The following is a 27,887-nucleotide window of genomic DNA, read 5'->3' as shown; positions in this document are numbered from 1 at the left end:
GGGCATCTCTGAGGTCCTGGGACCGAGGACTGTCTCGGATGCCACCTCCACTCTCTAGAATAGGCCGCTTGCAGCCTGGCGGAGCCGCAGGCCCTCAGCTCTGAGAATGGACTGGAGTGGGGGCTCAGCCCGGTTTTGTCGCCAGCCTCATGTGGTTTGGGTGTGACTGCGGCCGACCAATGCTGTGAGTTACCGCTCTCCTCCAGAGATCTTGGTTGAGGCCCTTGGCGTCTGTCTACCTCCTCACCGAGACAGCCTGGTTGTGCGGGGCGAGTGCCCCTGAGGGCACCAGCTTGTCACTTTAGAAAAGAGAGCAGCGTCCATGGTGGGGCAGAGCTTGAGAAGGCGTTAGTCCCGGAGCCCCTGCACCCGTGCCCGCGCCTCCGCGAGTCCCTCTGTGAGGGGTCGGGTCTCGGAGACACCATCCTGGGCTGGATGCTGGCACCTGACGGCCCCACACACTCACCCACCGCCCAATCGGGACCTTGCGTCCGCCTTGCCCCCTCCGTAGACAGCTGGCCGCTGGGGTGCGCTGCCACTGGCATGGCTCCTCTTCCCCTGGTGACTTGTCTCTGGCTCGCCGCCCCGCTGGGCAGGGAGCTCAGCACGGTGTGTCCTCGCTGCCTGCTCCAGCCCAGCACCCGCCCCAGGCCTGGGGGTGCTCAGAAAACATGGGATTGGTGGGGTGAATGAAGACTCTCCGACAGACGCGTGAGCCGCACGGGCTGGGACAGAGAGCAGGCCTCTAAGGGCCCACGTTGAGGACACCCTCTCGGCAGCCACCACTCCCTAAAGATCAGCAAAGGTGGTCTCGGTGCTCTACCTTCCTCCGCCTGGCCCTAGTGTGTGCGTGTCCTGCAGTTGTTGTAACAAATAACTACAAACTCAGTGACTTAAAACAACAGAAATTTATTCACACAGTCCTGGAAGTCAGGAGACTGGCTCGGGCCTCACTGGGCTAAAATCCAGGCCTGGGCAGGGCTAGTCCTTCCGGAGGCTCCAGGGAAGCATCTGTTCCCGCCTTTTCCAGCTTCTAGAGGCGCCGCCTCCCTGGCTGGCGGCCCCGTCCTCTACTCTCGTATCTCTGTCGTATCCAGCAGTGCAGCATCTCCCGTCTCTCTCTGCCTCTGACCCTCCGCCTCCGCTGGGCCCCCCGGGACATCCCCATCCCAGGGGCCTTAACCCCATCTGCAAAGCCCGTTCTGCCATATAAAGAAACATACCCAGAGGCTGGGGACTAGGAACCTCTCTGACCCTCAACAGACACATCTGTCAGCAGTGAGACGTCCGCCAGCTGAACGGGCTTCTGCAGACTGTCCCGTTGGGACGTCGCCGGCAGATGGAGGGGGGCGCGCCACGATGGGCGTACTCGCTGGACTCGGATTCAGCGCACCCCCGGTGCAAGGACACGTGGCGTCTTAGGAGCAGCTTCTTTGCACATCCCAGGAAACCAGTCTCCCGCCCCGTGTGCTCCGAGATGACCGCGGTGCTTTGGGGTCTGCTTAGGTTCTGGCGTACGGGCGGCATCCGAGCTGTTGTCTGGGCCCTGGCGTCTGACCACGCAGGGAGCCACCGGAGGCATTGGCATGGTGGCTTTGGTCTGTGAACGGAGGGCCCGTGGTTTCTGTCCGAAGTGAGCTCATGGGGACCGAGAGGCTCAGACGGCTGATGATGAGGCCCCTCGTTCCCCTGGGCCCCGCTGGCCCCGAGCTGTAGCCTAGCAGTGGGGGCCCTGGAGGTGGTGCCGCCGAGCGCACGGCCGAGTGCGCCTGCACCTGCTCTCCCGAGGGCTCACTGCCCGGCGGGCGGCACACGAGGCCCTGGTCAGGGCCGCCGCGGTTGACCACACACGTCGGGCCAGGAAGTTAGCCAGGCTCTCTGAGCCTTATTTCCATGTCTGCAGAGCAGGGACAGCCAACTGCCCCAACTCTGGAGCTGCTAGAACAGGGCCGTCACGGCTCTTCCTGGTGTCCGGCCCCACTCGAAGCCCGTTCACGGGCCACTCAGTCGGCGTGGACGCCGGCCCTGCTGGGGCTTGGTTTTGGCTTGCACTTGGCCTGGCACTGTGGTCAGTGAGACGGCCGGGTCTGCCCTTGGGAAACGGTCCCCTGAATGGGTGTCTCCCCCCCAGGCCAGATGCTCAGATGGGCACCTTTGTGTCCCGCTATGGCCCTGCTGCCCAGGAGCGTTTGGGTGTGGTGAGGGCTTGTGGGGGTCCCTGGGTGGGCGCGTGGGGAGGGGGAGGTCAAGGCCAGAGACAGAGAAAGCCGTCCGTCATTTCAGAAACTATGTTCTGGGGCCAGAATGGACAAAATGTGTCTAGGGACCCCTGCTGGGGCAGGAAGCCGTTGGCCAACAAGGGGGTGCCTGCTCCCAAAGGTTTACCTGAAATGAGGAGGGGGCGGAGGTGTTGCAACCCCACTTCTCACCGAAGCAGAAAGCCCGCTGTCTGTCGACGACAGGGCATGGGTGGCTCTGGGCCAGCACGGGCTCAGAAGGGCCCCAGGCTTAGTGGAGGGAGGGCCATGGGCACGGGAGCGGGTGGGCATCCAGGCAGGAGCCCTGTCTCTTCCCCCACCTGACCCCTTGCCCAGCTTCAACAGCCTCATCTTTGCAAGGGGGTGCAGGAATCCAGTTCACGGGGCCGCGTGGAGGGAACACGGAGTAAGATAGGCACGCTAAGGTGACCAGTGGCTGCGTTACTGTCCCGTGGGGTCTAACCCAACTGGCTCCGCTTCGGCCGAGCATCTGGCCTTGGGCTGAAGTCACACCAAGGCAGCCCTGTGCATCGCATAATCCCGGTGAGGGACAAGGACCTGACAGGCTCATGCGGTGCTTCAGCCCAGGGTTAGGCCCAGGAGCTCGGAGAGGCCATTTGGGGGCACGAAAGTAGCACTTCAGCAGATCGGCCTGAGTGTCTCGTAGTCTCCTGGTCACACAGAGAGACGCGAGCGCTGGACTCTCCTCAGGTATCTTTTTTTTTTTTTAAGGGCAAATGTTCTCTCTAGTTTACTTTCTGTCTGTATGGACTTGACAGCTCTGGGACTTCTCATGAGTGGAATCACAGTACGTGGCCTTTTGTGTCTGGCTTCTCTCACTGAGCATCATGCCCTCAAGGTGCATCCCTGTGGTAGCAGGTGTCAGAACCCCCTTCCTTTTTAGGGCTGAGTAATGCTCCAGGGTGGGGATGGAGCACGCCTTGTTTATCTGTTCACTGTGGGTAACACTTGGGTTGTTTCTCTTATTAGCTTTTGTAAATAGTACTGGTAAGAGCATTTGAACAGTAGCTTCTGTGTGGGTCTGTTTCCTTTCTCCGGGGTGTATATCTCAAAGTGGAGTTGCTGGGTCATGTGGCTGTGTGTATTTGATTTCTTGAGGAGCTCACAGGGGCAAGGGGATGGGGAGGGAATGTTTCATGGGGACAGGGTTTCAGTTTGGGAAGACGAGTAAGTTCTAGAGGTGGATGGTGGGGATGGTTGCCCAGCAGCGTGAATGGACTGAATGCTGCTGAGCTGTGCACCTAAAAATGGTGAAGATGGTGAATTTTATGTTACGTGTATTTTACCATAATTTTTTTTAAAGGCAAGTGTGGAGGGTGCTACACCTAGGCATTTGTATTCGTAAACTTAATTTCTGGCCAGCCTTCACTTTTCCAATTCTTCATACTTGGTCTGTTGTCAGAGCGGCGCCGGCCTGGAGGCTCGGGGGCCGGAACTAGCCAGCACTGCCCGCGTCCAGCCCTCGGGCTGCAGCCAGAAGCGTAGGGTGACCGTGATGGCGCGAGGCGGGGGGGTGGGGGCAGAGCAGGCGCGGGGCGGGAGGCTGTGCTCGGGGGGACCCCCTTGGCGCCGCCGCCCCCCGCCCCGGGTCCTCAGGCATCCCTGGACTCTGGCCTGCCATCCCCCGGGAAGGGCGCCCTGCCCTCTGAGGCGTCTGCTGGCCTCCACCCTGTCCTGGAAGGCGCACAGCCCTCCTGCCTCAGGCCTGCTCTTCCCTCCCTGGAATGCTCGGCACCCCCTCGCTGCGGCACTCTTGCTCCTCTTCCTCAGAGGCCTCCCCAGGCGGTCGGGGGAGCTGGTGGGAGCTGGGCGGGGGCCTGTGTCTGCTGGAAGCCGCCATTTCCGCCCCGGCAGGCCTGGCGCCCGGTCAGCTCCGCGGACCCCGACTGACGGGCCGCCCCGCCTCCCTCACGGAGCCCGAGGGCTAAGGGACGAGGATGAGGTCCCAGGGGCAGCTCACGACCTCGATCGTCTGGAGAAGGAAGGCGACGAGATGGGTGCCTGTGTGGGATGGGGGGGCCTGGGGTAAGCGGGCGAGCGGCCAAAACCAGGACAAAGGCGTGCGGGCCCGGTGGAAGGTTCCTGCAGAACAACCAGAGAGGAGCCCGTTTGTCCCTGTCACGTCCCGCTGGGCTCCTGGGAGGGAAGGGCCCCCACCTGGCAGGGGACTTGGCTGTCCCTGAGGAGTGCCCTGTGCTCGCCAGGCCGCGGCGGGGACCGCTGCCCGCCGGCGCTGACCTCTCCCGCCCTTCCCGCCCAGGCTGACGGCCCGCCATGGACCAGGACTACGAGCGGCGCCTCCTCCGGCAGATCGTCATCCAGAATGAGAACACGATGCCGTGCGTGAGTACCCAGGGCTGCCCCGCCGGCACTGTCCTGGCCCGCTGCAGCCGGGGAGAGTTGGGGGATGGGGGGGCGGGCAGCTGCTGGGCTTTGGCCCTTGGAGAACAGAGATGCTGACAGGCGACAAACACGTCCTCCCCCTCGGCGGCACGGCCACGCCAGGTGTGAGATTCCCCCAGCACCTCCCTGTGCTGCCCTCCACTGCCGGGGCCACAGACCCCTCATCCTCGTGGGCACCCAGGGCAGAGGAGCGATGGTGGCACGGGAGGGCCCTGTTTTGCTCTTTCCTGCGTCCCCACCCCCTCCGCCATGTTGTGTTTCTCTGTCCTGGGCTCCCGACACGTTGCAGGCTGCGCCCGCCAGTTCTCAGCGCTCTCAGCTCTGCGCTGGGCCGTCCAGGGCGGGGTCCTTCCTGCCTCTTCCAGCTCTGGTGTTGCCGGCAGTCCTAGGCTTACAGACCCACCCTCCAATCTCTACCTCATCTTCACGTCCCCCCTCACTCTGTGTACCGGTGTCTCTGTCTCTTCTGAGAACACCAGGCCTTAGATTTAGGGCCACCCTGCTCCAGCATGACCTCGTCTCAACTTGATGACACAAAACCCCCATTTCCAATTAAGGTCACATCCCAAGTATCAGCATATCCTTTTGGGACTTCAGCATATCCTTTTGGGGGACGCGGTTCAACCTACAGCAGATCCCTTGTAGAAAAAGGGACATTCCTGGGACATTCCCACTGCCTGGTTCTGGGGCTGGGTCGTGGTCTGATGGGGGAATAGCCTTGTGTGTGGGGAACGGGTCTGGCAGGATGACAGGCTCTCAGTGTCGGGGGACAGATGCTCTTTGTTCTGTGCTGTCCACTCCTGTCCTTTGGTGACCGCCGAGAAACGGATCTCAGCACGTGGCGGTGTCCATGGTCGGGCTTTCGCTCCCCGGCCTCTTCCCACCCATGGAACCCGGCGGACGAACTGAGCCCCAGACATGGTGCCGCTAGCAGGCTCCAGCACGTGGGTCACTACCAAGATCAAACCCTCGTTCAGCGGCCAGAGGCCAAGGATGAGGAGGCACAGTGGGCGGGGCCTCAGTCGGGAAGGAGAGGCCTGGCCTTGGGGCGCTCTGGGAGCTCTGAGGCACCCAGCCCGCCCTGCCATCTTTCCAGGTTGCAGAGATGCGGCGAACCCTGACACCCGCCAACTCCCCCGTGTCCTCCCCCAGCAAGCACGGGGACCGCTTCATCCCCTCGAGAGCCGGCGCCAACTGGAGCGTGAATTTCCACAGGATCAATGTGAGGGGGGTCGGGAGAGGGACCCTGACCGCGCAGCCTTGGGGCACGGGCCGGGTCCTTCCCACTCAGCCCTACCCCCTTGCCCTCCCTGTCCCGCAGGAAAATGAGAAATCTCCCAGCCAAAACCGGAAAGCCAAGGACGCCACCTCGGACAACGGCAAAGGTCAGGACTCAGGCCCCTCGACCCCCGCCCCCCTGCCCCACCCCCCAGCCCGGCCTCACGGAGCTTGGTGCCCACAGACGGCCTGGCCTACTCAGCTCTGCTGAAGAACGAACTGCTCGGTGCCGGCATCGAGAAGGTGCAGGACCCACAGACGGAGGACCGCAGGCTGCAGCCCTCCACGCCTGAGAGGAAGGGCCTCTTCACGGTGAGCCCCGCTGGCTGCCCCCGGCCTCCGGTCTCAGCCTCCGCGGGCGTCTTCTCCCATCTCAGCCCTGCCGGGGGGCTGGATTACAAGAAGCACAGGGGCCCGCTTAACCCCGTGCCTCGCACCAGGCCTGTCGCCCTTCTGCGCGCCTGCGGGTTGGAGGGACCTAGGACCGGTGCCACGTGCAGGGCGGAGGGGCGGGGCCACAGCCTGAGCCGCCCCGCAGCCCACCTCCCCGTTTGGGCCCCGGGGCAGCGCCAGAAGGCCTGGCTTGGTTCCCTCAGGAGACTCGGGGCTGAGGGGCTGGAGAGAGAGGCTGATGCCAGCAGCCTTGCAGGAGGACACCTTGGGTGCGAGGCTTGGTTTGCCCGGGACGCGCATCTCTAGTCAGAGCCCCTCCCAGTTTCGGCGCACCCTGGACTCGGGCACAGGGCACCAGGGCTCCCGGGATGCAGCATCCACTCAGTGGGTTTCCCCTGCCCCCAGTATTCCCTCAGCACCAAGCGCTCCAGCCCCGACGATGGCAATGACGTGTCTCCCTACTCCCTGTCTCCCGTCAGCAACAAAAGGTGAGTCCAGACCTGCACTGGCCGGGGGTGGGGCTGGGGGGCGGCCGGCAGGGCCCGGGAGCTGCCATCAGTTCTAGAGCTGTGTACAAGGTACAGGGTGGCCCAGAGGACCCCCCTTGTTGGGGACTTGCGGGCCAAGACCAGGTGCTGGAAGCCCGAGAGGGGTCCTGCAGGTGGTGCCGGGCAGAGGGGAAGACGGGGCTGTCGGAGCTCAGGGCGGCTGAACATCCAGTGGTGGAGGGGTCGGTGGCCGTGGGGTCACCCATGGGTTTGGGATCACAGAGTGACAGAGGCGGGACAAGCGGGAAATGATGCAGCCTCCCAGGGCCACCGGGAGGAGATGGCGTCTCTGCAGTTCTGTGCAATTGTTGCCAAATCTCTGCCTCGGTCTCTGCCTGCAGTCAGAAGTTACTGCGGTCACCACGGAAACCCACCCGCAAGATCTCCAAGATCCCCTTCAAGGTCCTGGACGCGCCCGAGCTGCAGGACGACTTCTACCTGAACCTGGTGGACTGGTCATCCCTCAATGTACTCAGCGTGGGGCTGGGGACCTGTGTGTACCTGTGGAGCGCCTGCACCAGCCAGGTGGGTGCCGCTGAGCCTGTGCGCATGTGCACGGGCTGGGGGGCGGCAGACCGGCTTCCTACGGTAGCGGAGCTGGGCCGGGGCCTGTGTGAAGGGTGGGAGTGTTGCCGGGGGCCTCCAGAGCCTGGGCAGCTCGCGGCCACCCACTCCTCCCAGGCCTGTGTCCTCAGCGTGCAGACTCTCCTAGGGTCGGTCAGCAGGGGTGAGCGGAGGCCCTCGCCCATCCCTGCCCTGGGCTGGCTTCCGAGAGTCAGGGGTCCTTGCTCCCCGGCCTGAGCTCCAGCCTCCACCTGTGCCGGCAGAAGAGGCGCGGTGTCCGGGCCCGGCTGAGTGCAGTGTCCCCCACCCAGCAGTAAATGCCTCGGAGTGGCTGCTGGACACACGTGGGCTCAGGGTTTGCAGGGCACAAAGACCCTGCAGGTGGGGTGTTTGAGGGACAGACATACACACACACACACGCACAAAGACCCTGCAGGTGGGGTGTTTGAGGGACACACACACACACACACACAGACACACCCCACCCCACCCCACCCGACCCGGCAACCTGTGGCCGACACCTGCTGCAGGGCCCCGGGCGTGATGCCCACGTCCCTCCGGGTTCTGTGCAGTCAGCATCCCTGTGCTTAGGTGTGTCCCCTCCTGGCTTGTGGCTTCCCAAGCCCCCCAGCCGCCTTCTCCTGGGTCCCAGCACTGACGCTAGTGCCCCCAGGCCTGAGGTGTGAATGCATGAATGAACGGGTGGACAGACGGATGAACGGACAGCCTGGGCCTTGAAGGAGCAGCGGGCACCAACTGCTCCCCCTTCCGCCAGGTGACCCGGCTCTGTGACCTCTCCGTGGAAGGGGACTCGGTGACCTCCGTCGGCTGGTCAGAGAGGGTTAGTACACTAGCCCCATCACCCTGCTGGGCAGGGTTGGCCCAAGGGACGTCGACCGGACCTCACTGGAGGGGCCCTCCGCAGTGTTGGGGGCCTTGGAGACCCAGAGGAGGCAGAATCTGGCCTTGTGGTCATTTGTCCAAGCCCCAGTGACACCTGTGCCCGCAGCTGTCCCCAGCCTGGTAGAGATGGTTGGAGTGACAGAGACTCTGGGGCAGGCTCGCTCCACACGTTGAAGCGTGCGGATCTTGGGGCACATTGTGTGGATTTTAACAGTCCCACTCTCTGTACGACCGTCTGCTCAGAAAGTTCCTAGGAGGGGTGTGTGAAGGAGCATGCGTTAGAGACCTTGAAAGAAGTGGGCCCAAGGCTCTGCCGTGGGGAGGTGAGGGGAGCTCCCCAGCCCCCCAAGCAAAGGGTCCCCACACAGGGGCCTGATGCCTGCTCTCGCCCGTGTTGTCGTCCCAGGGGAACCTGGTGGCCGTCGGCACACACAAGGGCTTCGTGCAGATCTGGGATGCAGCCGCAGGGAAGAAGCTGTCCATGCTGGAAGGCCACACGGCGCGCGTCGGTGAGGAGCCGCTCAGGGCCCAGGGGTGGGTGGGTCCCGAGGGGCCGGGCCACGTGCTCATCCCACCCTCTGCCCGGCCGCAGGGGCGCTGGCCTGGAACGCTGACCAGCTCTCGTCCGGGAGCCGGGACCGCATGATCCTGCAGAGGGACATCCGCACGCCGCCCTTGCAGTCAGAGCGGCGGCTGCAGGGCCACCGGCAGGAGGTGTGTGGGCTCAAGTGGTCCACGGACCACCAGCTGCTCGCCTCAGGGGGAAACGACAACAAGGTAGGCCCAGCCCCTGCCCTCCCTTCCTCCCCACCGGCCCCCCTGCCGTGGAGCAGAGATGACGGGTGCACCCCAAGGGAGGCCAAGATGGGCCCTGCCTTCCCTTGGGGGCCAAGCTGCCCGGGCCTCACGGCCCTGTCCCCACAGCTGCTGGTCTGGAACCACTCAAGCCTGAGCCCCGTGCAGCAGTACACAGAGCACCTGGCGGCCGTGAAGGCCATCGCCTGGTCCCCGCACCAGCACGGGCTGCTGGCATCCGGCGGCGGCACAGCCGACCGCTGCATCCGCTTCTGGAACACTCTCACGGGGCAGCCGCTGCAGTGCATCGACACCGGCTCCCAGGTGTGCAACCTCGCCTGGTCCAAGCACGCCAATGAGCTGGTGAGTGCAGGGCGCAGGAGGCCAGGCCCCGGCCGTCCAGGTCTGGCAGAAGCTGACCCGGTACCTGTGCCCAGTGACCGCAGGAGAGGCCCGAGGGCTCTCATGTGCAGTGTGGTTCCCTGTCTGGAGCCAGTCATTGACCAGGGTGCAGGGACTGAGGGCTGACACCTGTGGGCTCTGCACCCTGCGGGCGGGCCTTGGTGTCCTTGTGCCTCAGTGGGTGTGTCTGGGGGGGTCTGTGCCCTGGGGCCACTGGAGGGGGGACCCCCAAGCTCTAACAGCGTTCTCTCTGTCCCCTAGGTGAGCACGCACGGCTACTCGCAGAACCAGATCCTCGTCTGGAAATACCCATCCCTGACACAGGTGGCCAAGCTGACCGGGCACTCCTACCGGGTCCTCTACCTGGTGAGTCTCCCCAGCCGGGCCCGGTTCCTCCATCTGGTCCAGCTTCGGGCTCTGGGACTGAACGGCAGGGTGCAGCATCATCACTCTGAGTCTGTTTCACCAACGCCCCTGCCCTGTGAGCAGGGGCAGCTCTGCCTGCCTTTATAATCTCCAGGTATTTGTTTCCACATAAAAATAGAAGATGCCACGAATAACCCACATCCAACCCCTCAGATCATCTCTAGATGTTTCACCAAATAACCACTTGCACGTGTCTGGAGAAAGGAGCCCCTCCCCACATCCACTCACTCTTCAATATTTTGTTTTTTTCTAGAAAAAGGTTTTGTGCTTAAACCAGTAAATCCTTTGCCCAATTGCACAGAGCGGGGCGTGGCGCCCTTTGTGTTCTCACGGCTTTGCCTGTCAGCCACAAGGACAACGGGGGGGCCTCTCTTCTCCCGCAGGCCATGTCCCCTGACGGAGAGGCCATAGTCACTGGTGCTGGAGATGAAACCCTGAGGTTCTGGAATGTCTTTAGCAAAACCCGTTCGACAAAGGTAAAGTGGGTCGGTATCAGCGCCAGATGTTCCCCCACGTGTGTGCCCTCAGCCTGTCCTGGGGCCTCCTCCCCCATCCCCGCTGCTTAGCCGGCCCCAGTCACCCCGTCAGCTGTGCCCTCCCTGGGATCCCCACACCCACTCTCTCCTCCTGCATCGCCTGGTGTCCCTGCACATCCTGGGGCGCTCGCCACGCAAGGTGCCCGCACAGGCCCCTCCTCAGGCCCGGAGCCTCGGGGTCCCTCCAGGCAGAACTGCCTTCATGTGCCCAAGCGGCCGGCGCCCAGCCCAGCGGCCCAGCCCCGCAGCTGACCCCGTGGGAGGTCACCGGACCGAGGGCTCAGCGTCGCTCCTGTGTGCCCTGCAGGAATCCGTGTCCGTCCTTAACCTCTTCACCAGGATCCGGTAAACCCGTGGCCGTGCCATCCTGGTCGCAGAGCGCCACCTCTCAGCGTGCATGGATCCTCCCCTCCCTCGAACACGGGCCCCAGAGGAAGACAGGCAGCCAGGGTGGGGCGGGAGCCGGGCCTGGAGAGACCCTGAAGGTTCTATTAAAGCCTGATTGTGCACCCTGTCAGCCGCTGTTTGGGGCGGGGCCGGGCTCGGGCACCAGCAGGAGTGGGGCCTCCGGATCCCTCCACCCTGGGTGGCCCCGGCTTGGACGGCTGTGCTCGGAGCGGGATGGACGCCTCCTGGACGCCGCCTCCTTCCGTCCATGCCCGTCACCGCCTCGCTGGGGCTTCATGCTCTGCCCGGAAGCTCGTGCTCACTGCTGCCCACACCTGCTATGGGACAGACGGCTGGACACCAGGCTGGTTGGCCAGGGGAGGGCTCGGCAGGATGGCGGCTCGGGTTGGCCCGTGGATCGAAATGACGTCCCCACTCGAGAGGTTTCTTTGCAGCCACCCCTGCTCTCCCTGCCCCAGCAGCCGACCGGTGGCTCTTTCAGGGGCACGGCGTTGGGAGCAGGCCACACGCCAAAGGAGGTCACCTTGAGGCGGACTTGTTGTCTGCGGGAGACTGATGTGGGACCTGTTCGCCATCATGGCTCGCCCCAACTGTCCTTGTCGCTCATGGGGTCACAGCCGACTGTGGTTCTTGCAGCTTGCTGGGCGGCCAGTCAGGGTAACCTGAGGGCAGAATTGACCCTGCGGGTCAGGTCCCGTGGGTGCCCAGCCCTCCTCCCCAGCCCCTCCTCCTCCAGGCCACCCTAGTGGGTCCTGTCCATCTGCGCCTTCAGCTGGGGGAGGGGGCACCTGAGGGTTCCCCCGGAAGCTTCGTGAGCTCCCCCGGACCCTGGGCCCACCTCATTGTCCTCCTCTGCTCTGTTCTCGGCTGCACCTGGAGAAGACGGAGGAGGGAGGTGGGGCTGGTGTGTGGCCAGGGGCCTGAGCAGCCACCCTGCCTCTCCTCCTCTCCCTCTTTCTCCCCTTCACAGATCGGAGGACATTGATGGACGTGGCCTGGGCGGGGCAGGGGTCCAGCGTGGCCAGGGAGGGCCCTGCAGAGCCCCACCGGTCACCCCGGCTCTGCTGGAGCCCCCGCTCCTCCGGTTGTGAGGGCCTTGTGCTCCGCTCAGCCAGCCATACGTGTGCATGTGTATATGTGTATCTGTGACTTTCCTTTGGATTTGTTTCTGTGTTTCTGTAACTCAGTCCCCAAAATGTTAAGGCTTGCTGAGGGAGAGCAGTGGCCCACCCCAACCCCGGGGGAGACAGAGGTCACAGCTCTTAAGGTCTTCTCCTTCGGAGGGGCAGGCAGCTGAGCCTGCGTGAACTTGGGGAAGGGTGGGCCCCGCCTCCCAGCCCATCCCAGCTGCTTGCTGGGGACGGGCGGGGACGAGCAGGGACAGTGTACATAGACGTGTGTATTCCGATGGGTCCAGATCTTATTTTTGTTTGAGTTTTATTGTTTTTTTTTTAAATAAGAGAGCAGTCCGCTGTCTACCGCACCCTTCCCTGGCTCTGCTTGTAGGCCCCGAGCCTGGGAGCGCAGACGGGCACAAAACGATGAAACCCGCGTCGTCAGCCTGCGCTGTGGCAGGGCTGGGTGCAGGCGCCTGGCGCAGGTGAACCTCGCTCCTCCTGGAATTCAGCATCGCCGTCATTAAACCCCGTGGGTCGTGCCCAGCTGGGGCTGCCTGTCTCGATCCATCTGGAGTCTGCACACACTGGGACCCCAGAGCGGCCTGAATGTCACAAACCGGTGGGGAGTGGCTGGCTCTGGGGGAGAGGCTGCGGGGGCCACTCAGAGGCGGTCAGCAGGGCGTGCCGGGGTCCCTGAATTCATGGCCCCGTGATCCAGGCCAGTCCTTGCAGCCAGGCTGGTTCTGTTGGGAAGTGGAGGGTGGGCCCGGGGGTGGTGGTCTGAGCACATAGTGAGGCCTGGCCCGGGGTAGAGGGGGTGGCACCTCTGCCTGACAGATGGGCTTCCAGGGCCAGTGGGGACACTGCCGGCCCAGCACCCTGTGCGTGGGGAGGGCCAGGTGTGGTGCGGCAGGATTCGTTTCCATTGCTCCTCGACTGGCAGAGGAGAAGGGAATTAGTGACAGCGACAGCCAAGGGTGAGGCAGGGGAGACAAAGCGGCTTCCAGGAAGGAGCGGAGAAGGGGGGGGGCAGGAGGCCCCAGGGAGGAAAGCAGCCTGGACCAGAGGGGTTGTGACACTGGGTGGGCCTGTGGGCCCGGGGGCCCCAGGGGTCTTGAGAAGGAAAGAGAGGTGAGGCCCTCTGCAGTGAGCAGCTGCCCACAACTGGTGGCGCACCCCAGGCCCTCCCCGCAAGCCCGGGGAAGATCCCCGTCCTGGGCAGCCAGGGACAAGGGAGGCCAGAGCCCAGACCTGCCCTTGAGGAGCTTCTGTGTGTCAGGGAGTGGACGACAGAGTGTAAGTGCATGTGGCCGTCACGGTGTGAAGGGTGGCGTGGGCCTTGGGAGAGGGCAGCTTGAGCCTAGGGCTGATGTGTCAGCAGGGGCCTGAGGGGGCACGGACACACCCGGGCAGAGCTGGTGCTCCACGCTGTGGACCTGTGCAAAGGCCCTGGGACAGGACTGTGCCTGGTGAGCTGGAGGAACAGCCAGGAGGCCCCTGTGTCTGGAGCAGAGGGAGCAAGAGGGAGGAGGGGAGGGCAGGGAGGGGATGGGGCAGGTCGTGCAGGGCCTTGGGGAGGACTTGGGCTTTTACCCCAGGAGGGAGGGTAGGATCCTGGAGGGCTGTGGGCAGAGAGGGGAAGGGAGACCCTTCCCCTTGGTGTGGAGACCTGGAAACAGGTGGGCAGGGGCGCAGAGACCAGGGAGGACGCCCTGCCCGGGCAGGCAATGACAGGACTGCGGCCACAAGCAGGTGGAAATGGTGAAAGGCAGGCAGGTTCTGGATTTCTTGTGAATTTTTTAACGTGTAGTAAAATGTGTGTAACATTTTAAGGTGTACAATCCTGTGGTTTTTGGTATATTTACTATGTTATGCTGGCCACCACCATCTAATTCCAGAACCTTCCATCACCCCCAAAAGAAGCCCCATCCCCCTTCCAGCCCCTGACAACCACGAATCCACCCTCTGTGTCTGCGGATTTGCCTGTTCTGAACGTTTCCCATCAATGGAATCAGTCACTTTTGTGTCTGGCTTCTCTCACTGAGCTCCGTGTTCTCAAGGTTGTGTTGGCGCGTCACCCCTTTTCATGGCTAACATTCCAGTGTGTGGAAGGACCCTGTTTTGGCTTCTGTTCTGCGGTTGGTGGGCATTTGGGTTGCTTCCGCTCTTTGGCTGTTGTGGATCATGCCGCTGTGAACACGCGTGTGCAGATTCTCGCGCTGGATGTATTTTGGAAACAGATGAAGGACTGGACGGGGGTGGGGTGAGAAGGGAGGACCTGGGAGCTGCAGGGCTGCTGGCCTGAGCACCTGGAAGGGTAGGGTTGAGGTGGTGGAAAGGAAATTTAGAAGCTTCATTGGGTTCGGAGGCCCCCATGCGGCTGTGTTGCGGGGGCAGAGAAGAAGTGGGAGGGCTGAGCCCCAGGCCGGCCCTACCCAGATGAGCGCCGGCCTCCTCCAGCCTCTGCTCTCCCGGCTCGGCCCCTCAGCTGGGGGAGAGGCAGTGGCCTGGATGGTGGCCAGCAGACCCAGCTGTTGCCAGGACACCGGGTTGCCTTTGTCGCTGTCAGCAATGGCCCCGCAGGCCTTGGAGGCAGGAGCCCCCGGGCACCCCAAGGCAGACATGCAGACCCTGAGGCAGGAGGCTGCCCGGCCCTACGTCCCCCGGGGGACCCTGGAAGTGAACCGCCCGGCATCTCTCTACAGGTGAGCACGTCCTGCCCCTGCACTGCCTTCTTTGGGTTTGCTTCCCACCAGCGTCATTCATTCTCCATAAAGGCACGTGGGTGCTGCACCTGCTCCCTGCACCCTCCCCACCTACCTGCACCAGGCTTGGGACCTGGCAGGAGTACACACAGGTCACACGTGATGGTTCACGCATGCAGGACACACACACAGCCAGCCAGCAGAGCAGATAGGCTCCCGGGAGCCCTGCGCTGCTGGAACAACCCCACAAGGGGGCGGCCTCGAGCACAGAATTTACCTCTCCCAGCTCTGGGGGCCAGGAGCCCCAAGACCAAGGTGTCAGCAGGGCTGGGGCCTTCTGAGGCCGTGAGGGAGCATCTGCCCCGTGTCCCTCCTGGCTTCTGGGGGTGCTGGTAGTCCGTGGCGTCCCTTGTCTCGTGACCTTCTCCCTTGACCGTGCAGATACCCTGGCCTCACCAGGGCTCTGCATTAGGGTTGCATTAGGGCCTCCCTGACCCGGCATGACCCTGTCTTGAGTTACATCTGCTAAGACCCTATTTCCAAGTAAGGTCATGTTCTGAGATTCCGGGTGGACGTGAACTGGGGGGACACGTTCAACCCATTAGAGGATCCATTAATAAGCGTTAATAAACTATAATGGGTTACCATGCTGCTTTACAGAAAAGGCAAGTCAGTGCCCTTGGTGCTGCTGCATTTCCAAGAAAATTAAGTAAAAAAAAAAAAAAGCTGTGCCACCACGATAGAAGCAGGTTCCCACAGGTGTGTGATGGGATGGAATAGCTCGTGCATACACACTGCTTCTGGAATGAAGCAGAAACCAGTAAGAGTGGCAGCCCCGGTCGAGGGGACTGGCAGCTAGGTCAGGGAGACTCACTGCTTTTTCCAATAGTTTTATTTATTTAAGTGCCATTAGATTTCTTGATTCTAGATCAAAAAGGCATTCATTTATTATGAGAAAAAAAATGTTTTTCAGCCATAACGCGATGTTCTTTTATTAGTTTTTTTGAGGTGTAATTGACACAGAGACTCGCTTTTCATTGTGTGTTGACTGTTTTAATTCCTTTTTACAAGCCAGGTGCATTTTGTAGTTTTGGTTCATTTTGTAGTTCAAAAGAGTGGGGCCTGCCAGACGGTCCCTAAACTCCCCTCCCTGTAAGTGGCAAACCAGCCTGCGGCCACTTCCTGGAACTGACCAGGCTGAGCCCACCTCTTATGAAACATGTGGGTTTCTGGTTTTCCGTGTGGAATGGGAACTCCAAGCAGGCACAGGGGAGAACGTTTTATCAGCAGCCCTGCTTGGACCATCTTGGGACCACAGGCTCCTTCCCTGGGGCATCTCCCTGGAGCGAGCTCGCCAGGTCAAAGCACATGCCCATGTCTGTCTCTTGGGCAGTGGTGCTGCGAGGGTGTTCCCGAAGGATAGCTTTAGTTTTGATGGTATCTCGTTGGGGTTTGATTTTTGCCATCGTTAGCATATTTCCACTTCCCTCTTTGCTCTGCCAGCCTCTGTTCCTTACACCATCCCTGCTGCCCCAGGGCCTTTGCACAAGTGGGTTCCTCCTCACATCACTGCCACCTCCTCAGGGGAGCCCTCCTGATGCTCTCAGCCTGGAATGGGCTCTGGCAACAGAGGCCCCCAGAACAGGCACTCCTGTGTAGCTGCAATAGTTTCTCCTTTAAATGTGAGCTTGCCTTCACTCCCCGCTGGCCCCGATGGCTGGGCGGGTGGTGATGGCACAAGGGTTCCCCGAAGGTCTCCCTGGGAGCCTGGGCTCCCCACACACTTTCCCAGTGTCCCCAACCCACGGCTCCCAGGCCAGACCAATGACAGTGAAACCTGCGCCACTCACTCAGACACAGCTGAGACCACATCCTCCTGGTGCACCTCCAGGCCAGGGGGGCTTCCTGGAGGAAAGGGCCTGCAGGTCTGGGAGGCCGGGCAAAGGACTTAGTAGAGGCAAGAAAAGATGAAATGTTTAGGAGGTCCTGGGGGTTGGGGAAGATGTGGCAGAGAGGAGGGGCTACAAGGGGTCAGCCTCCCACCCTCTGCCAGCCTGGGTGGGAGGGTGTCCAGTACTGAAGGACAGACAAGGCCCCCTGCACGTTGGGCCAGGCTTCTGCATTCTGCACCCTCAGTGCTGGCGATGGGGATGAAGAGGCCCGGGGAGGGCAGGGGGGCTGAAAGCTCAGTCTCTCTCCTCCCACCCCCGCCCTCAGCGATGACTACCTGTCCCAGGAGGGGCTCCGCCAGACGCTGGCCATCAAGCAGGCAATGCGCTGGGACGCGACGCGGCCGGCCAGCTGTGGTACACGGGCCTGACAAACTCGGACTCCCGAGAAGCCTGGAACACGCTCCCTCGGGCTCTGGATAGCCCGCACTTCGAGGCTTACGCCAGCAGGCACGGATGCCACAGCCCCTGGGAGCGCAGCATGCCCTTGGGTGAGTGCCCAGCCCCCGCAGGCCCCCAGCCCCACCCGCCCGGACACCAGGCTCGCCTTGAGGGGAGGGTGAGGGAGGGGAGGGTGAGGCCCACAGGTGCAGAGATGACCTCTGACCCCTACCCCGCAGCCTACACCCAGCGTCTCTGGGAGACCGCCTCGTATGACCCCATCATCCCCGCGCAGTACAGGGGCCCCCGCGCGCAGTACGGGAGTGTGCTGTGGAAAAACAAACCCATCCAGGACGAGGAGTACGGTGAGCCTGGGCCAGGGGCAGGCGACCCAGGGGCTGGCGGTGAGACGCCCGGGGCCAGGAGGCGGGGCCAGCCAGTGACCCAGGTCCTGGCCCCCCAGTGATCCACAGGCACCAATTCGGGGTCGAGCCGCTGTGGTGGGTGTCTGGCTACGTGCCATACCTGTCGGCGCCCCAGCGCCCGCGCTACACCACCCAGAACTACCGGCAGTGGGACCTGGAACCCTGCTGCCCCTCCACCAACCAGCAGCCCCGCCGGTCTACACGCCCAGTCACTGATAAAGATCTCATGCTGCCCGGTGTGGCTCTTCAGGGACCCGGTGCCTCTCCCCACCCGCAAGGCGTCTGTCCACCTCTGGGGCCGGGGCCTGGGGAGGTCAGGCAGCCAGATGAAGGGAGCTCTGAACCAGGACCCTGGTGACCAAGCTCCAGGGCAGAGTCAGACAGACGACCTCTCCTGCCCTCGGCTCCCCCTACCCCAGGCCCCAGGCCAAGGCACAGTCCTGGCCCCAGGCGGCTCTTTATTCACTGTCAGCAGTGGCCTGGGCACAGGGAGCCGCACTCGGGCCCCCGGCCCGGCATGCTGAGCCTCACCATCGCCACGGCCAGGGTCTGGGCCCAGCCCCCTAACCCCGAGGCTGGGGCTCCTGGCAGGCTCAGCAATGGCTCTGTCCTCCAGGGCCTGGCGGCACCCGGGAGCAGCACCCGGGAAACCCTAGGCTGGCCGGGGCTGAGCTTGGGGCAGGCCCTGCGCCCAGGAGCCTCACATCCGGCCCCCACATGACACAGGGTACCCCGAATCATCCAGACAGCTGGGGGTGGGTTAGAGTTGGGATTGGGGTACCCCAGACCCACAAGGACCCCACCAGCCCCTGAATACCAGAGGGCCTAGCTCGGTGTCCCCGCCCTAGCGGGGATAAGCTGCTGGTATCCTGCCCATCCTGACCGCGCCCACCAAGCCCCACCCGACCCCGCAGCCAGGCAGGGATGGAACAGACGCAGGAGTGGGATCAGAGCAGCAAAGGGGCCACTGCAGGCCCCGTTGGGCAGCGAGCGTTCACAGTCGCGGTTAATTTACAGAGGGTAAGGGACCATGGGGCAGTGTCAGGGTTGGGCTCCAGGGTCCCCTGCAAGAGAGAAGGGGGTGGAAGTGGGGTTAGGGAGAGCGGGGCCTGTCCTGGCCCAGACCTACACACCCATGGCTGGTTTGGGGCTTTTGTGGGGTGGCGGGGCCTGCAACTCACAGCTCCGAAGGCGGACGGGCCAGACCAGGAGACAGCACAGAGCCAGGGTGGCGGCCACGCCCACGCCGCCCGTCACGGCCACCATCACCCAGTGGTAGAAGGCCACGCAGGCTTTGCAGCAGAGCTCTGAGCTGGGGGCGAGGGAAGGGCAGAAGAGGGTGAGCAGGCGCCTGTCCGCCTGTCCGTACCTTCCAGCCCCATCCTGGACCTCCTGCTCCTCCCATCTCAGCCGGGGCACCCCATCTTTCCCCGCACTCAGACCAGGACCAGGTGGTTGCCCTCAACCCCCTCCTCCCCTCCAACAGCTGATACTTCAGTCAGTAAGGTCAGCTCTGCCTTCCAAGTCTACCCCGGACTGCCCATTTCTCCTCCCTCAGGATCCAGCCCCGTCACCACCTGCCCCCCACCATCCTAGTCCCCTCCCTGTTCCCGCCCTCCCTTCCCTGTCTGTCCTCCCCGAAGTAGCCACCAGAGGGCGCCAGTGAGCACCTGAGTCAGGCCCCACCCCCTCTGCTCACAGCCCTCCAGGGTCCCACCTCCCTTGGGGCGAAAACCCAAGTCCTCCTTGTGGCCCACAAGGCCCTGCACGACCCATCCCCTCCCTAACCTCCCCTCCTCCCTCTCCCCACCTCGCTCACTCTACTCCAGCCCCAAGGGCCTCGTTGCTGTCCTTCCACCATGCCAGGCCCAGCCCTGCCCCGGGGCCTTTGCACAAGGCTCTTCCTCCCCATATGCCTAGAACTCCCTGACGTCCTCCAGGTCTCGGGTCCCATGTCACCTCAAGGCAGCCCTTCCTGACTTCTTGCCCCAGTCAGGCCTCCCCAAGCGGTGTCCTTCACACCCTTTGTACACATTTATTCATGAGATCATTCATGTGGCTCGTGTTGTCCCCAGCTCCACGAGGACAGAGGACTAGGCCAGCTTTCATTCCCAAATCCTGGGCTTCTACAGGGTGCAAACTCAGGTCTAGAACCATCTGGGGCTGGAACCCTAGGTTCTGAGGGTCTGAATTACAGGGATTCCAGGCTCTCCCTCTGCCCTGTCCGCTCACATCCCCCCGATCCATCTGTGTGTCCTCAGCACCTGGCCCAGGACAGACTGTCGGCTCAGTAAATAAATGGGCGCTCGAGGTGGGGAATAACCCGGTCTCCCTGGCTGTGAGGCCACAAGGGCGGGGTCTTCTGTTCTCATTAGCAGACGTGGGGCAGCGCCTGGGGCACAGCATGGCCTCAGCACAGCTCATTAAACGCGAGAACGAATGGACGGGGGTACTCACGAGCAGGGGTGCAGGCTCTGGATGGCCATGACTGCCAGCCCATTGGCCACCTTGTCCGAGAAGCTCATGGCGCCATACACGAAGGCTCCGCTGTGCTGGGGGGACACGGGCAGGGGGTCAGCATCCCAGGCCTCGGCCCTGGTCCCCAACCCCAACCCAGACCGGCTCAGCAGCCCTACCGTGTGGGGGCCAATGAGGTCAGCCGTCATGGCCAGCGAGGTGACGAGGATGGTGGCACAGCCCATGCCTAGCAGCACAGCCACCACATACACAGCCACACCCAGCTCATCTGCCAGTGCCACCCAGGCTGCGAAGGCCAGGATCACCAGGAGGCCCACAAAGTAGGTCATCTGCAGAGAGCCCGGCCTGGCGTCAGGCCTGCCTCGCCGGGCAGCCCTGAGCCTGGCACTTGCCCTTTCTGATCTTCAGTCCGGCCCCCAGCAAAGCGGGGTTTGAGTTGGGTTATCCCTAAGGAGCCCCCAGCTCTGCCCTCAGAGGATTCTGAGATTCTGAGCCTCAGAGGTGCTCCAAGCACCATAGAGCAGATGTTCTAGGGCTGTGCTGTCTGTTACGGCTGCCACTAGAGGTGGGCGGCTACTTGGGTCTCAACGCAACTCAATTAAAAGGAAACAAAATGAAGCATTCAGTTCCTCAGTCACGCCGGCCACCCTCTGGCTCCCACGCTGGGCCATGGTCTGGAGTCGCCCAGGTTCCGCAAGGCACCCTGCCCTCTGCCTGGCCCACTCACATTCCTCCCGATGCACTTGTTGACGGGCTTCAGAAGGAAGGAGGAGAGGAAGCCGCTGAGGTACATCACCAACGGGATGGTGGCGATGAACTTCTGTCGGGGCAGAGCGGGCACAGGCGTGTCAGGAGTGGCTCATCAGGCTCGGGGCCCTGCACCCCCACCACCCGGCCGGCTCACCTTAGGCAGGTTGAGGGAGTAGGTGAGGTACATGGCCATGTATGTCTGGGACAGGTTCACAATGAGCCTTGTGCTCATGTACAGCAAGCCCACCTGTAAACAGAGGGACGGGTCAGAGGGGGCCCTCCTCCACTCCCATAAGCGGGGAGCACTGGGGGCCCACGCGAGTAACCCTGCAGCTGGCACCTGATCCATTAGTAGTGACTGCCTAGCTGGTCAGGTGCAGAAGAGAGCAGTGACTGATTAGTAATGTCTGCCCTGGGTGTGACTGGAGAAGGGGCTACGTTTGCTCCAACGTCTGCCATCCCTGCCTGCAGCCGCACAGAGTAAGGGCCTGGTGGGAGAGGGGCATCAACTCCAACACCCTCTGCCCCTATGACGTACCTGATAAAAGGCTGGCTCCCGAAGCCAGTGTTTCCAGAGCAGCAAGGGCCGGGCAGTTGCAGGGGCCAACAGGGGGCTGTGTTCATCTGGCTCCTCCACCTGCCGCCGGCGCCCCTCCCTGGTGCCCAGGTGGAACAGCAGTGAGAAGACAGCTCCAACGCCCACCACCAACAGCGAGAGGTTCTGGGGACCGGGCAGGAGAGGGGTCAGCAGCGACTCGGCCCAAGCCCTGAGTTCTGGGCCTTGGGGTTGTCCAACCCGGGCAGCAGCCAGCCTTGGCCCACCCCGGGCCCCAGCTCACCCGGAACACCGGCACATCTTGGACCCCCAGCTGGTCATAGACATCCTGGGTGGACCCCATGTGGGGAGAGCCCTGCAGGTGGAGCAGAAGCCAGGCAGCCCCATAGACGGTGATGCTGGCCACCACGGTGAAGGCGTACCTGCCGGGGCACAGGCGAAGCCTCAGCAGGGCAGCCCGGGAGCCAGGCGACCACTTCCTCCCCAGGCAGGTGTACAGTCAGAGCTGCTTGTGGCATCTGGGGAACCCCCGGCCAGGTGATTTCAGCCACCAACACACTGGGTAGCCCAGGAAAGCCTCTGCTGGCCTCAGTTTCCCCAGCCTGCACGTATCTGATTTCTCTGGCCCAAGACCCCTCCATGAGGTCCCGTCTGCCTGGGGCCTGAATGTAGAGACTTAGCAAAGCAGGGCCGAGTCAGGCCTGCAACCCAGAAGCCTGAGAACCCAAGAACCCAAGATACCCAGAAATCCTGGGCTTCAGCTGGGCAAGGGCTCCATGGTCTAAAGGCCTAGGACCTCGGCCGGGGCAAGGAGCCTCTGGATCTCACCAGGAGTCCATTTTCCTTTCTGAAAGTGAGAACAAGAACACCCGCAGAGGTCAAGGCGAAGACGACACGAGGCAGGCGGTAAAGTACTTGCGGGTAGAAAGCGCCCAGAGCTTGGCCTCTACCGGGCCCAGCCTGTCCCCCTCAGCTGGGGCCCTCGGGGGCCCCAGGCATTGAGCAACCCCTGCCCGCAGCTCTTGGCCATAATGAGGAACTGGGCTCAGACGGGCAGGGCCCTCATGACGAGCGCTTATGCCCGCACGGCCACCTTCATGCATGACGTTCCTCCTGCAGAGAACTGTCATCTCCTGATCCCTGTTCCCACTGCACAGGCCCCACTCTGCTCCAACCCTGTCCCTGGGCACATGACAACCTCTCAGGCTTGTGAGAATTCAAGATCTTCTGCGTGATGGGCTCGGAACTGTGCCCAGCCCACAGCAAGCATTCCATAAGTGCTCCTGCTACCGTCACATGCACAATCACCTCCTTCAGCACCTCAAGCAAGTCAACGGATGCGCTGGGCGCCAGCTGTACCCACGTGTGGGAGGCGGGATTCTAAGATGGTTCAGACATACCCATGGCCTGCCCCCCCACCCCCCTCCCCTTGGGGAACGGGATGTGTGAATGTGATGGGTTGTCAAGCCCGTGTTAGGTAACTGTCTGTGGCAAAGGTAAAGGGATTTTGTGGATGTAAGTAAGGGAGATTATCCTGAGTGGGCCTGACCTAATCAGGCGACCCTCAGAAAGTGGGCTTACACCATCCCTGAGATGAGAGACTCGTGCTGGCCTCAAAGAAGCAGCAAGCCCCTACGACTTCTTTTTTTGGCCGTGCCATGCAGCATGCAGGATCTTAGTTCCCCGACCAGGGATCGAATCCACACCCCCTGCAGTGGAAGCTCAGAGTCTTAACCACTGGACTGCCAGGGAAGTCCCAACCCCCAAGACTTCTAAATCTATAAGAAGACAAACACTGCCAACAATGACATGAGCAGGGCAGAGGGACCCCAAGCCTCAGATGACGCCCCAGCCCTAGCCGACACCTTGATTGCAGCCTCAAGACTAACGCTGAGAACCCAGCTAAGCTAAGCCAGACTCCTGACCCACAGAAACCAGGAGGTGGCCAATGTGTGCTGTTTGAAGTTGCTAACTTGGTGCTCATTTGTTACACAGCAACGGCCGAATAATACACTAATTTACAGATGCCCACGCTGGGGGCCACACAGCCAAGCAGAGCCCAGACATGGAGGGTGGCCCTGGGCCCCCGGCCGTGCCTGCTCTTTGCACGCCTGCCCGCCCTGCCCCGAAGGTGGCACCTGAGAGCCGTGAGCTCCACCTTCTCATGGTCGTTGGTGACGAGCTCCGGGATGAGGCTGAGGTGGGCGATCTGTGTAGCAGCCCAGCCGAACTGGAAGATCACGATGAAAGGCCCGTAGTAGAGGAGGGCAACCCACTCAGGCGTGGTGGCCTTGCAGCCCAGGCAGGGGCTGAAGATGAAGGGGAAGGACAGCAGGACGCAGATGGTGCCTGTGGACGAGCAGAGCGGGGAGGGCACATTGCAGGGCCTTCCCACACTGGCCCAGGGCTCCCCAGGTGAGCGGGTGGGGACAAAACCGAGACGTGGAAAAGGTTAGAGACCCCCTCCACAAACACACACACAACAAAGTCACACAGTGAGTGGGTGTCAGCAGCCCAGGGCTCCCCAGGCTTACAGGCCCTGTGACAGATGGGGAACTAAGGCCCAGAGATCTGGGGCCCCCCTGAGGACACACAGCCAAACAGGACAGAGGGGCTGGGCCTCCCAGTCCAGGCCCTATGCCCCTTGTGTGTGATGGGGGAACTGATGCACAGCCGGCCACATGCTGTAACCATGCAGGGGCAGGGCCAGGTGATAGGGGGCAAGAATGGGGCCTTGCCATGCCGGCTCAGGGCTCGCCAAGTTTGCCCCCTTGGTGACAGCCGGGGAAACAAGCCGAGCCTGAGGCCACGCAGCAGGTTGAAAGGGCGCTGTGGAGGTCCCCTGGGGAACTGCCCACCACAGATGCGCCACTTACCCCCGTCACTTCCCCTTCCCACCTCGCCCACGGAGGGGGCCTTTTCCTCCCAGCTCCTACCAGGCATCCCGTGGGGCTGCCAGGAGTCAGGGGGCCCAGTTGACGCTGGGCGGGGCTGGGCCACATCCTGCCCTCTGGAGTCCTAGTGTCCCTGTCAGCCCACAAGGGGGCCTCTCCCTGGAAAACACTCATACCTCAGAACAAGCACAAGTTCTCCCCGAGGTCCCAAAGGGGCCTGCACCACCCGCCCTGCCCCGTCCCCTCCTCCCTCTCTCCCCCTCGCTCACTCTGCTCCAGCCACCCGGGCCTCCTCCCTGTTCCTCCTGCCCCAGGGCCTTTGCACAGGCTGTCCCCTCTGCCTGGAATGCTTTTCCTATGACATCTTAGCAAGGCGCACTCTTCTTCATCCCTCCAGGACTCAACTAAAATGCCACCTCCTCAAAGAAGCCCCCCTGACCAGCCTAGTCACCAGCAGTCCCCTCCCCACCCTGACACCCTCTGTCTGAACCCCGCTTTCTCTCCTTCATACCCCTTTGCACACACAGGAATTCTTTTGTCTCTCTGTCTGGGGGGTGGGTAACAGGTCTCTCCAAGTCACTTCTGTGTCCCTGGCACCCAATACAGAGTCTGGCACATCAAGATCTTTTGAATGAGTGAATAATAATAATAGTGGCCTCTATTTAAAACAGCCCAAAGAGGTGAATATTATTATTAACCCCATTTCCTGATGAGGAAACTGAGGCCCGCTGAGTGAGCTGCAGAACTGCGAGGCCAGCCTGCTGGACTCTGAGCCATGCTCCTTCCCTCCAGCCCTCCACCCTTCTCCTCCCATCCCAGAGTGCCTGGAGCCAGACTTCCTTCCTCCCCACCAGGCCCCCGGAGGTGACCTCATCCCCCAGACCCAGGGCCCGCCCCAACAGTCCAGGGACTGGGAAATGAAACCAAAACAACGCTTGGTATTTCTCTGGAACTGGTGCCTGGAAGAGGCACCCCAGGCAGATTCCTGGTGGCCTGGAGGCCACCCCGGGGCCAGACAGGAACTGTAGACTCTGGTCAGAAGAATGTGCTGCCCTAGCCGGACGGACTCTACCCTGCTGCTGCCCAGGCCACGTTAACCATTGTCAGGGCCAGGCTGCCTGGCTAGGGGACTTTGGGCGAGTGACTGCCTCTCTGGGCCTCTGTTTCCAGGAAAGGAAGCTAATAAAAATACCTCACAAAATTGGCATGAGAATTAAGAGTTAATATGTGAAATTGGGAGTTCCTACTTCTTTGAGCCACTTCCTGTCTCAGCAACTTCAAAGCCATGAGATGTCACACCTTTGCAAAAGCTGTTTCAACTACTTGGAATGCTCCCCTACATACACACACTCCTATTCGTCCTTCAAATCCCCAAAGCTAATGTCCCCTCCTCCAGAGCTCTGCTTCTTCCTATGAAGCCCAGTCTACCCACCTGCCCCAGCCTGGACCCGACAGGAGTGCCCATGTCTGGCTTTCTGGGTCCTCTCTGCGCTAGACGGGGAGCCCCGAGGGCTTGTTAAGGGAAAGAATGAGTCTGTCCCCACCACCCACAGACTCGGGTAAAAAAGAGAAGTGAGCACTGTGGCTGAGGTGACCTTCACTCAAGTCACCTTATCAGGCATCACAAGGGGCCGCCCTGGCTTCTTCTCTCCACATATCTTCCTGGATCTCTGCACATGCAGGGAGAGGGCACAGGTGGAGGCCCTGGTATCTGATTGGGGCACCCATCATAAGCCGAAGGCATAAACACAAAGCCTTTAGTGTACTGACAAAGGTGCCTCCACTACCCTAAACTCCCCTCTGCAAGGAGACTCAGCATCTCCCTCTGGGGTCAGGTGGGACCGTCGCTGAACCTCAGCACCCCCACCTACAAAACGGGAAGACAGGCTGTTACGAGGTCCCACCTCAGGGCCTTTGCACATGCAGCATCCACTGCCAGGCAAACCTACCTGTGGCTGACTCCATCTCCTTAGAGGGGGCTCACCTGTCTGCCCCAGAGAAAACAGCCCTTACATCTCTCTGACCCAAGAACTACCTTTTTTGTGTGTCAACGGGTCTACCCAACTATTACGAACAAAATTGCATTTGAGACTTTGGGCTCAGCTCTGTAAGCAATCCCAACCGCGCCCGTAGAGGGATACCTCTGTCTAGGGTCTGAGTCACGTGCCTCTCCCTGCTCCCCCCGCACCCCCGCACCCGGGCTGCTAGCCTAATGTGACCCAAAAACAGCCTGGGCATCCTCAGTGTCTAAGAAACTGAAATCCAGCCCCTAAGCCACGGCCACAGCAATGCCAGCCACTTGCAGGCAACTTGGAGATCTGTTGTACCTTGGAAAAATGTCCCTCATGAGGGCCAAGGCAAATCACTGCCTCCTCAGTCATTGTTCCCAAGGGCAAGGAGATACCAGCCGGCCCTCCTGGTTTCTGGAAAGCTGCAGCCCAGAATTCCCAGAAGCGGGCAGGATTCCTGGTTCTGCCTCCTGAAATGCCCGGCATGCCCCAAGAGCCAGGATGCAGCGGGTACTTCTGCCAGCGAAAGAACAGCAGGCAAAGTGGCCAGGGCTAATCTCAGGGCCCAGGGTCCAGGCGGGCAGAGAAGGGATGCCAGGAGTCGGGCCTTATCATGGGTGTGCACCGGGCAGGGTGCCCCGGCCCCTGTGGGACCCACCTCCTCCCCTCACCAACAGCCCTCTAGTCCAGGTAACTCCCTCATAACAAACAGAGGGTGACCCCATTACCTGCTCTGCAGACCCCCATCCCATCAGCCGGACAAGTTACAGAACCCCGAGCCTTCTGGCTTACCCGGTCCCCAACCCAGTTCCCAGGACAGCTCCCCAAAGCCACCAAGTGCCAGGTTGCCCGAGATGAGCGAGGGGATGGATGCACAAAGTGCACTGCGGGAACAGACAGACAGAGGGGACTCTAGGCAGCCTGACTCAAGAGTTGTCCTGGGTGGGCACCCTGATACAGATGAAGTCAGGCCAGACAAGACAGACTGACAGAGGAGGCACTGGCAGTAGACCCAACCCAGAGAGGGTTCAGGGCGCCCCGGAGGATTAGACAAAGAGAAGTGACACTGGACGATCACACGAACAGTCAGACGGAGGAGGCTCCGCGGGTCAGATGGCAGCCATGCGACAGACAAACAGAAGGGGTACTGGGCAGTTTAGCAGACAGATGGGAAGGCTCATGGGTTGGGCAATCAGAGAGGACGGAGCAGTGGGACAGAGGGGGGAGGTTCGGGCCCTGAGGCAGGCAGTCGGATGGGGGAGCCCGGGCCGAGGCTTACCGACCAGGTGCCAGGCCTTGCGCGGGCCGAAGCGGGCGCAGCGGCCTGCGGCGCGGTCAGCCTCGAAGCCCACGAGGGGCGTGCACAGCCCGTCGGCCACCTGACCCAGCAGCAGCAGCAGGCCGGCGCCGCGCGAGCTGTAGGCGCGCACCGAGTGCAGGTAGAGCAGCAGGTAGGTGAACCACATGGACGCGCAGAGGTCGTTGAGGAAGTGGCCCACGGCGTAGCTCAGCCGCGCGACCAGGGACAGCGGCCGCGGGGGCGCCCCCGCTCCGGCCGCCGGGGGCCCCGGGCCCATGGCGGCGCTCCGGGATCGGCCCGACCGTCCGGCGCCGGCAGACAGGACCCCCGGCCCGGGCTGCCCGGGCCCTACTCTCCCTGCTTCTCTGCCCTCCTCCACCCCGCCCG

At 62.2% G+C, this 27,887-nt stretch overlaps 3 protein-coding genes across 6 annotated transcripts in view; 2 read left to right on the top strand and 1 right to left on the bottom strand.

Annotated features, from left to right (window-relative positions):
- The window catches only part of FZR1 (fizzy and cell division cycle 20 related 1), a 28,041-nt gene extending 15,445 nt beyond the window's left edge, over positions 1 to 12,596 (top strand). For 2 of the 3 annotated variants that reach the window (XM_082621334.1, XM_082621333.1), the window contains exons 2-14: positions 4,540 to 4,622; positions 5,779 to 5,904; positions 6,004 to 6,067; positions 6,145 to 6,272; positions 6,759 to 6,841; positions 7,243 to 7,426; positions 8,241 to 8,306; positions 8,775 to 8,877; positions 8,961 to 9,145; positions 9,293 to 9,526; positions 9,827 to 9,931; positions 10,375 to 10,476; positions 10,835 to 12,596. In XM_082621334.1, coding sequence (XP_082477460.1) covers positions 4,554 to 4,622; positions 5,779 to 5,904; positions 6,004 to 6,067; positions 6,145 to 6,272; positions 6,759 to 6,841; positions 7,243 to 7,426; positions 8,241 to 8,306; positions 8,775 to 8,877; positions 8,961 to 9,145; positions 9,293 to 9,526; positions 9,827 to 9,931; positions 10,375 to 10,476; positions 10,835 to 10,876 — 1,491 coding nt within the window. In that variant the 5' untranslated portion in view covers positions 4,540 to 4,553 and the 3' untranslated portion in view covers positions 10,877 to 12,596. The remainder of the gene's footprint in view (positions 1 to 4,539; positions 4,623 to 5,778; positions 5,905 to 6,003; positions 6,068 to 6,144; positions 6,273 to 6,758; positions 6,842 to 7,242; positions 7,427 to 8,240; positions 8,307 to 8,774; positions 8,878 to 8,960; positions 9,146 to 9,292; positions 9,527 to 9,826; positions 9,932 to 10,374; positions 10,477 to 10,834) is intronic. The other variant, XM_082621335.1, reaches the window with a different exon arrangement.
- A 139-nt stretch (positions 12,597 to 12,735) lies between these two features.
- On the top strand, positions 12,736 to 18,321 carry TEKTIP1 (tektin bundle interacting protein 1). Its single transcript, XM_082621338.1, is given in 6 exon segments — positions 12,736 to 14,758; positions 16,976 to 17,036; positions 17,042 to 17,198; positions 17,328 to 17,510; positions 17,513 to 17,698; positions 17,701 to 18,321. Coding segments are annotated over 6 exon segments (882 nt in total). The 5' UTR covers positions 12,736 to 14,492; the 3' UTR covers positions 17,730 to 18,321.
- Positions 18,322 to 18,455: 134 nt separating this feature from the next.
- On the bottom strand, positions 18,456 to 27,887 carry MFSD12 (major facilitator superfamily domain containing 12). Of its 2 annotated transcripts, XM_082621337.1 has the most exons (10): positions 27,480 to 27,887; positions 23,436 to 23,646; positions 21,581 to 21,719; positions 21,280 to 21,462; positions 20,896 to 20,988; positions 20,719 to 20,811; positions 20,150 to 20,320; positions 19,971 to 20,065; positions 18,695 to 18,825; positions 18,456 to 18,577 (listed from the first exon to the last, which is right to left on the bottom strand). In XM_082621337.1, the coding sequence occupies exons 1-10, from the start codon at positions 27,775 to 27,777 to the stop codon at positions 18,555 to 18,557; spliced, it is 1,437 nt and encodes a 478-aa protein (XP_082477463.1). In that variant the 5' UTR covers positions 27,778 to 27,887; the 3' UTR covers positions 18,456 to 18,554. The 2 variants fall into 2 exon arrangements, with proteins under 2 accessions (XP_082477463.1, XP_082477462.1); XM_082621336.1 differs by lacking the exon at positions 18,456 to 18,577 and having other exon boundaries at positions 18,624 to 18,825.

This window comes from Mesoplodon mirus (assembly GCF_964341445.2).
Source record: "Mesoplodon mirus genome assembly, chromosome: 5".
NCBI classification, from domain to species: Eukaryota; Metazoa; Chordata; class Mammalia; order Artiodactyla; family Ziphiidae; genus Mesoplodon; species Mesoplodon mirus.
The sequence above is the reverse complement of the archived record's forward strand: the minus strand, read 5'-3'. Positions and strand labels throughout refer to the sequence as shown.

What these genes read in the sequence shown, in the direction of transcription:
- MFSD12 (XM_082621336.1), bottom strand. Translation starts at nt 27,777, where the DNA reads ATGGGCCCGGGGCCCCCGGCGGCCGGAGCGGGGGCGCCCCCGCGGCCG. An exon ending in GGGAGCCAGCCTTTTATCAG is followed by an intron (nt 20,989 to 21,279) that starts GTACGTCATAGG and finishes CTCTGTTTACAG; the next exon opens with GTGGGCTTGCTGTACATGAG. An exon ending in ACAAGTGCATCGGGAGGAAT is followed by an intron (nt 20,321 to 20,718) that starts GTGAGTGGGCCA and finishes GGCTCTCTGCAG; the next exon opens with ATGACCTACTTTGTGGGCCT.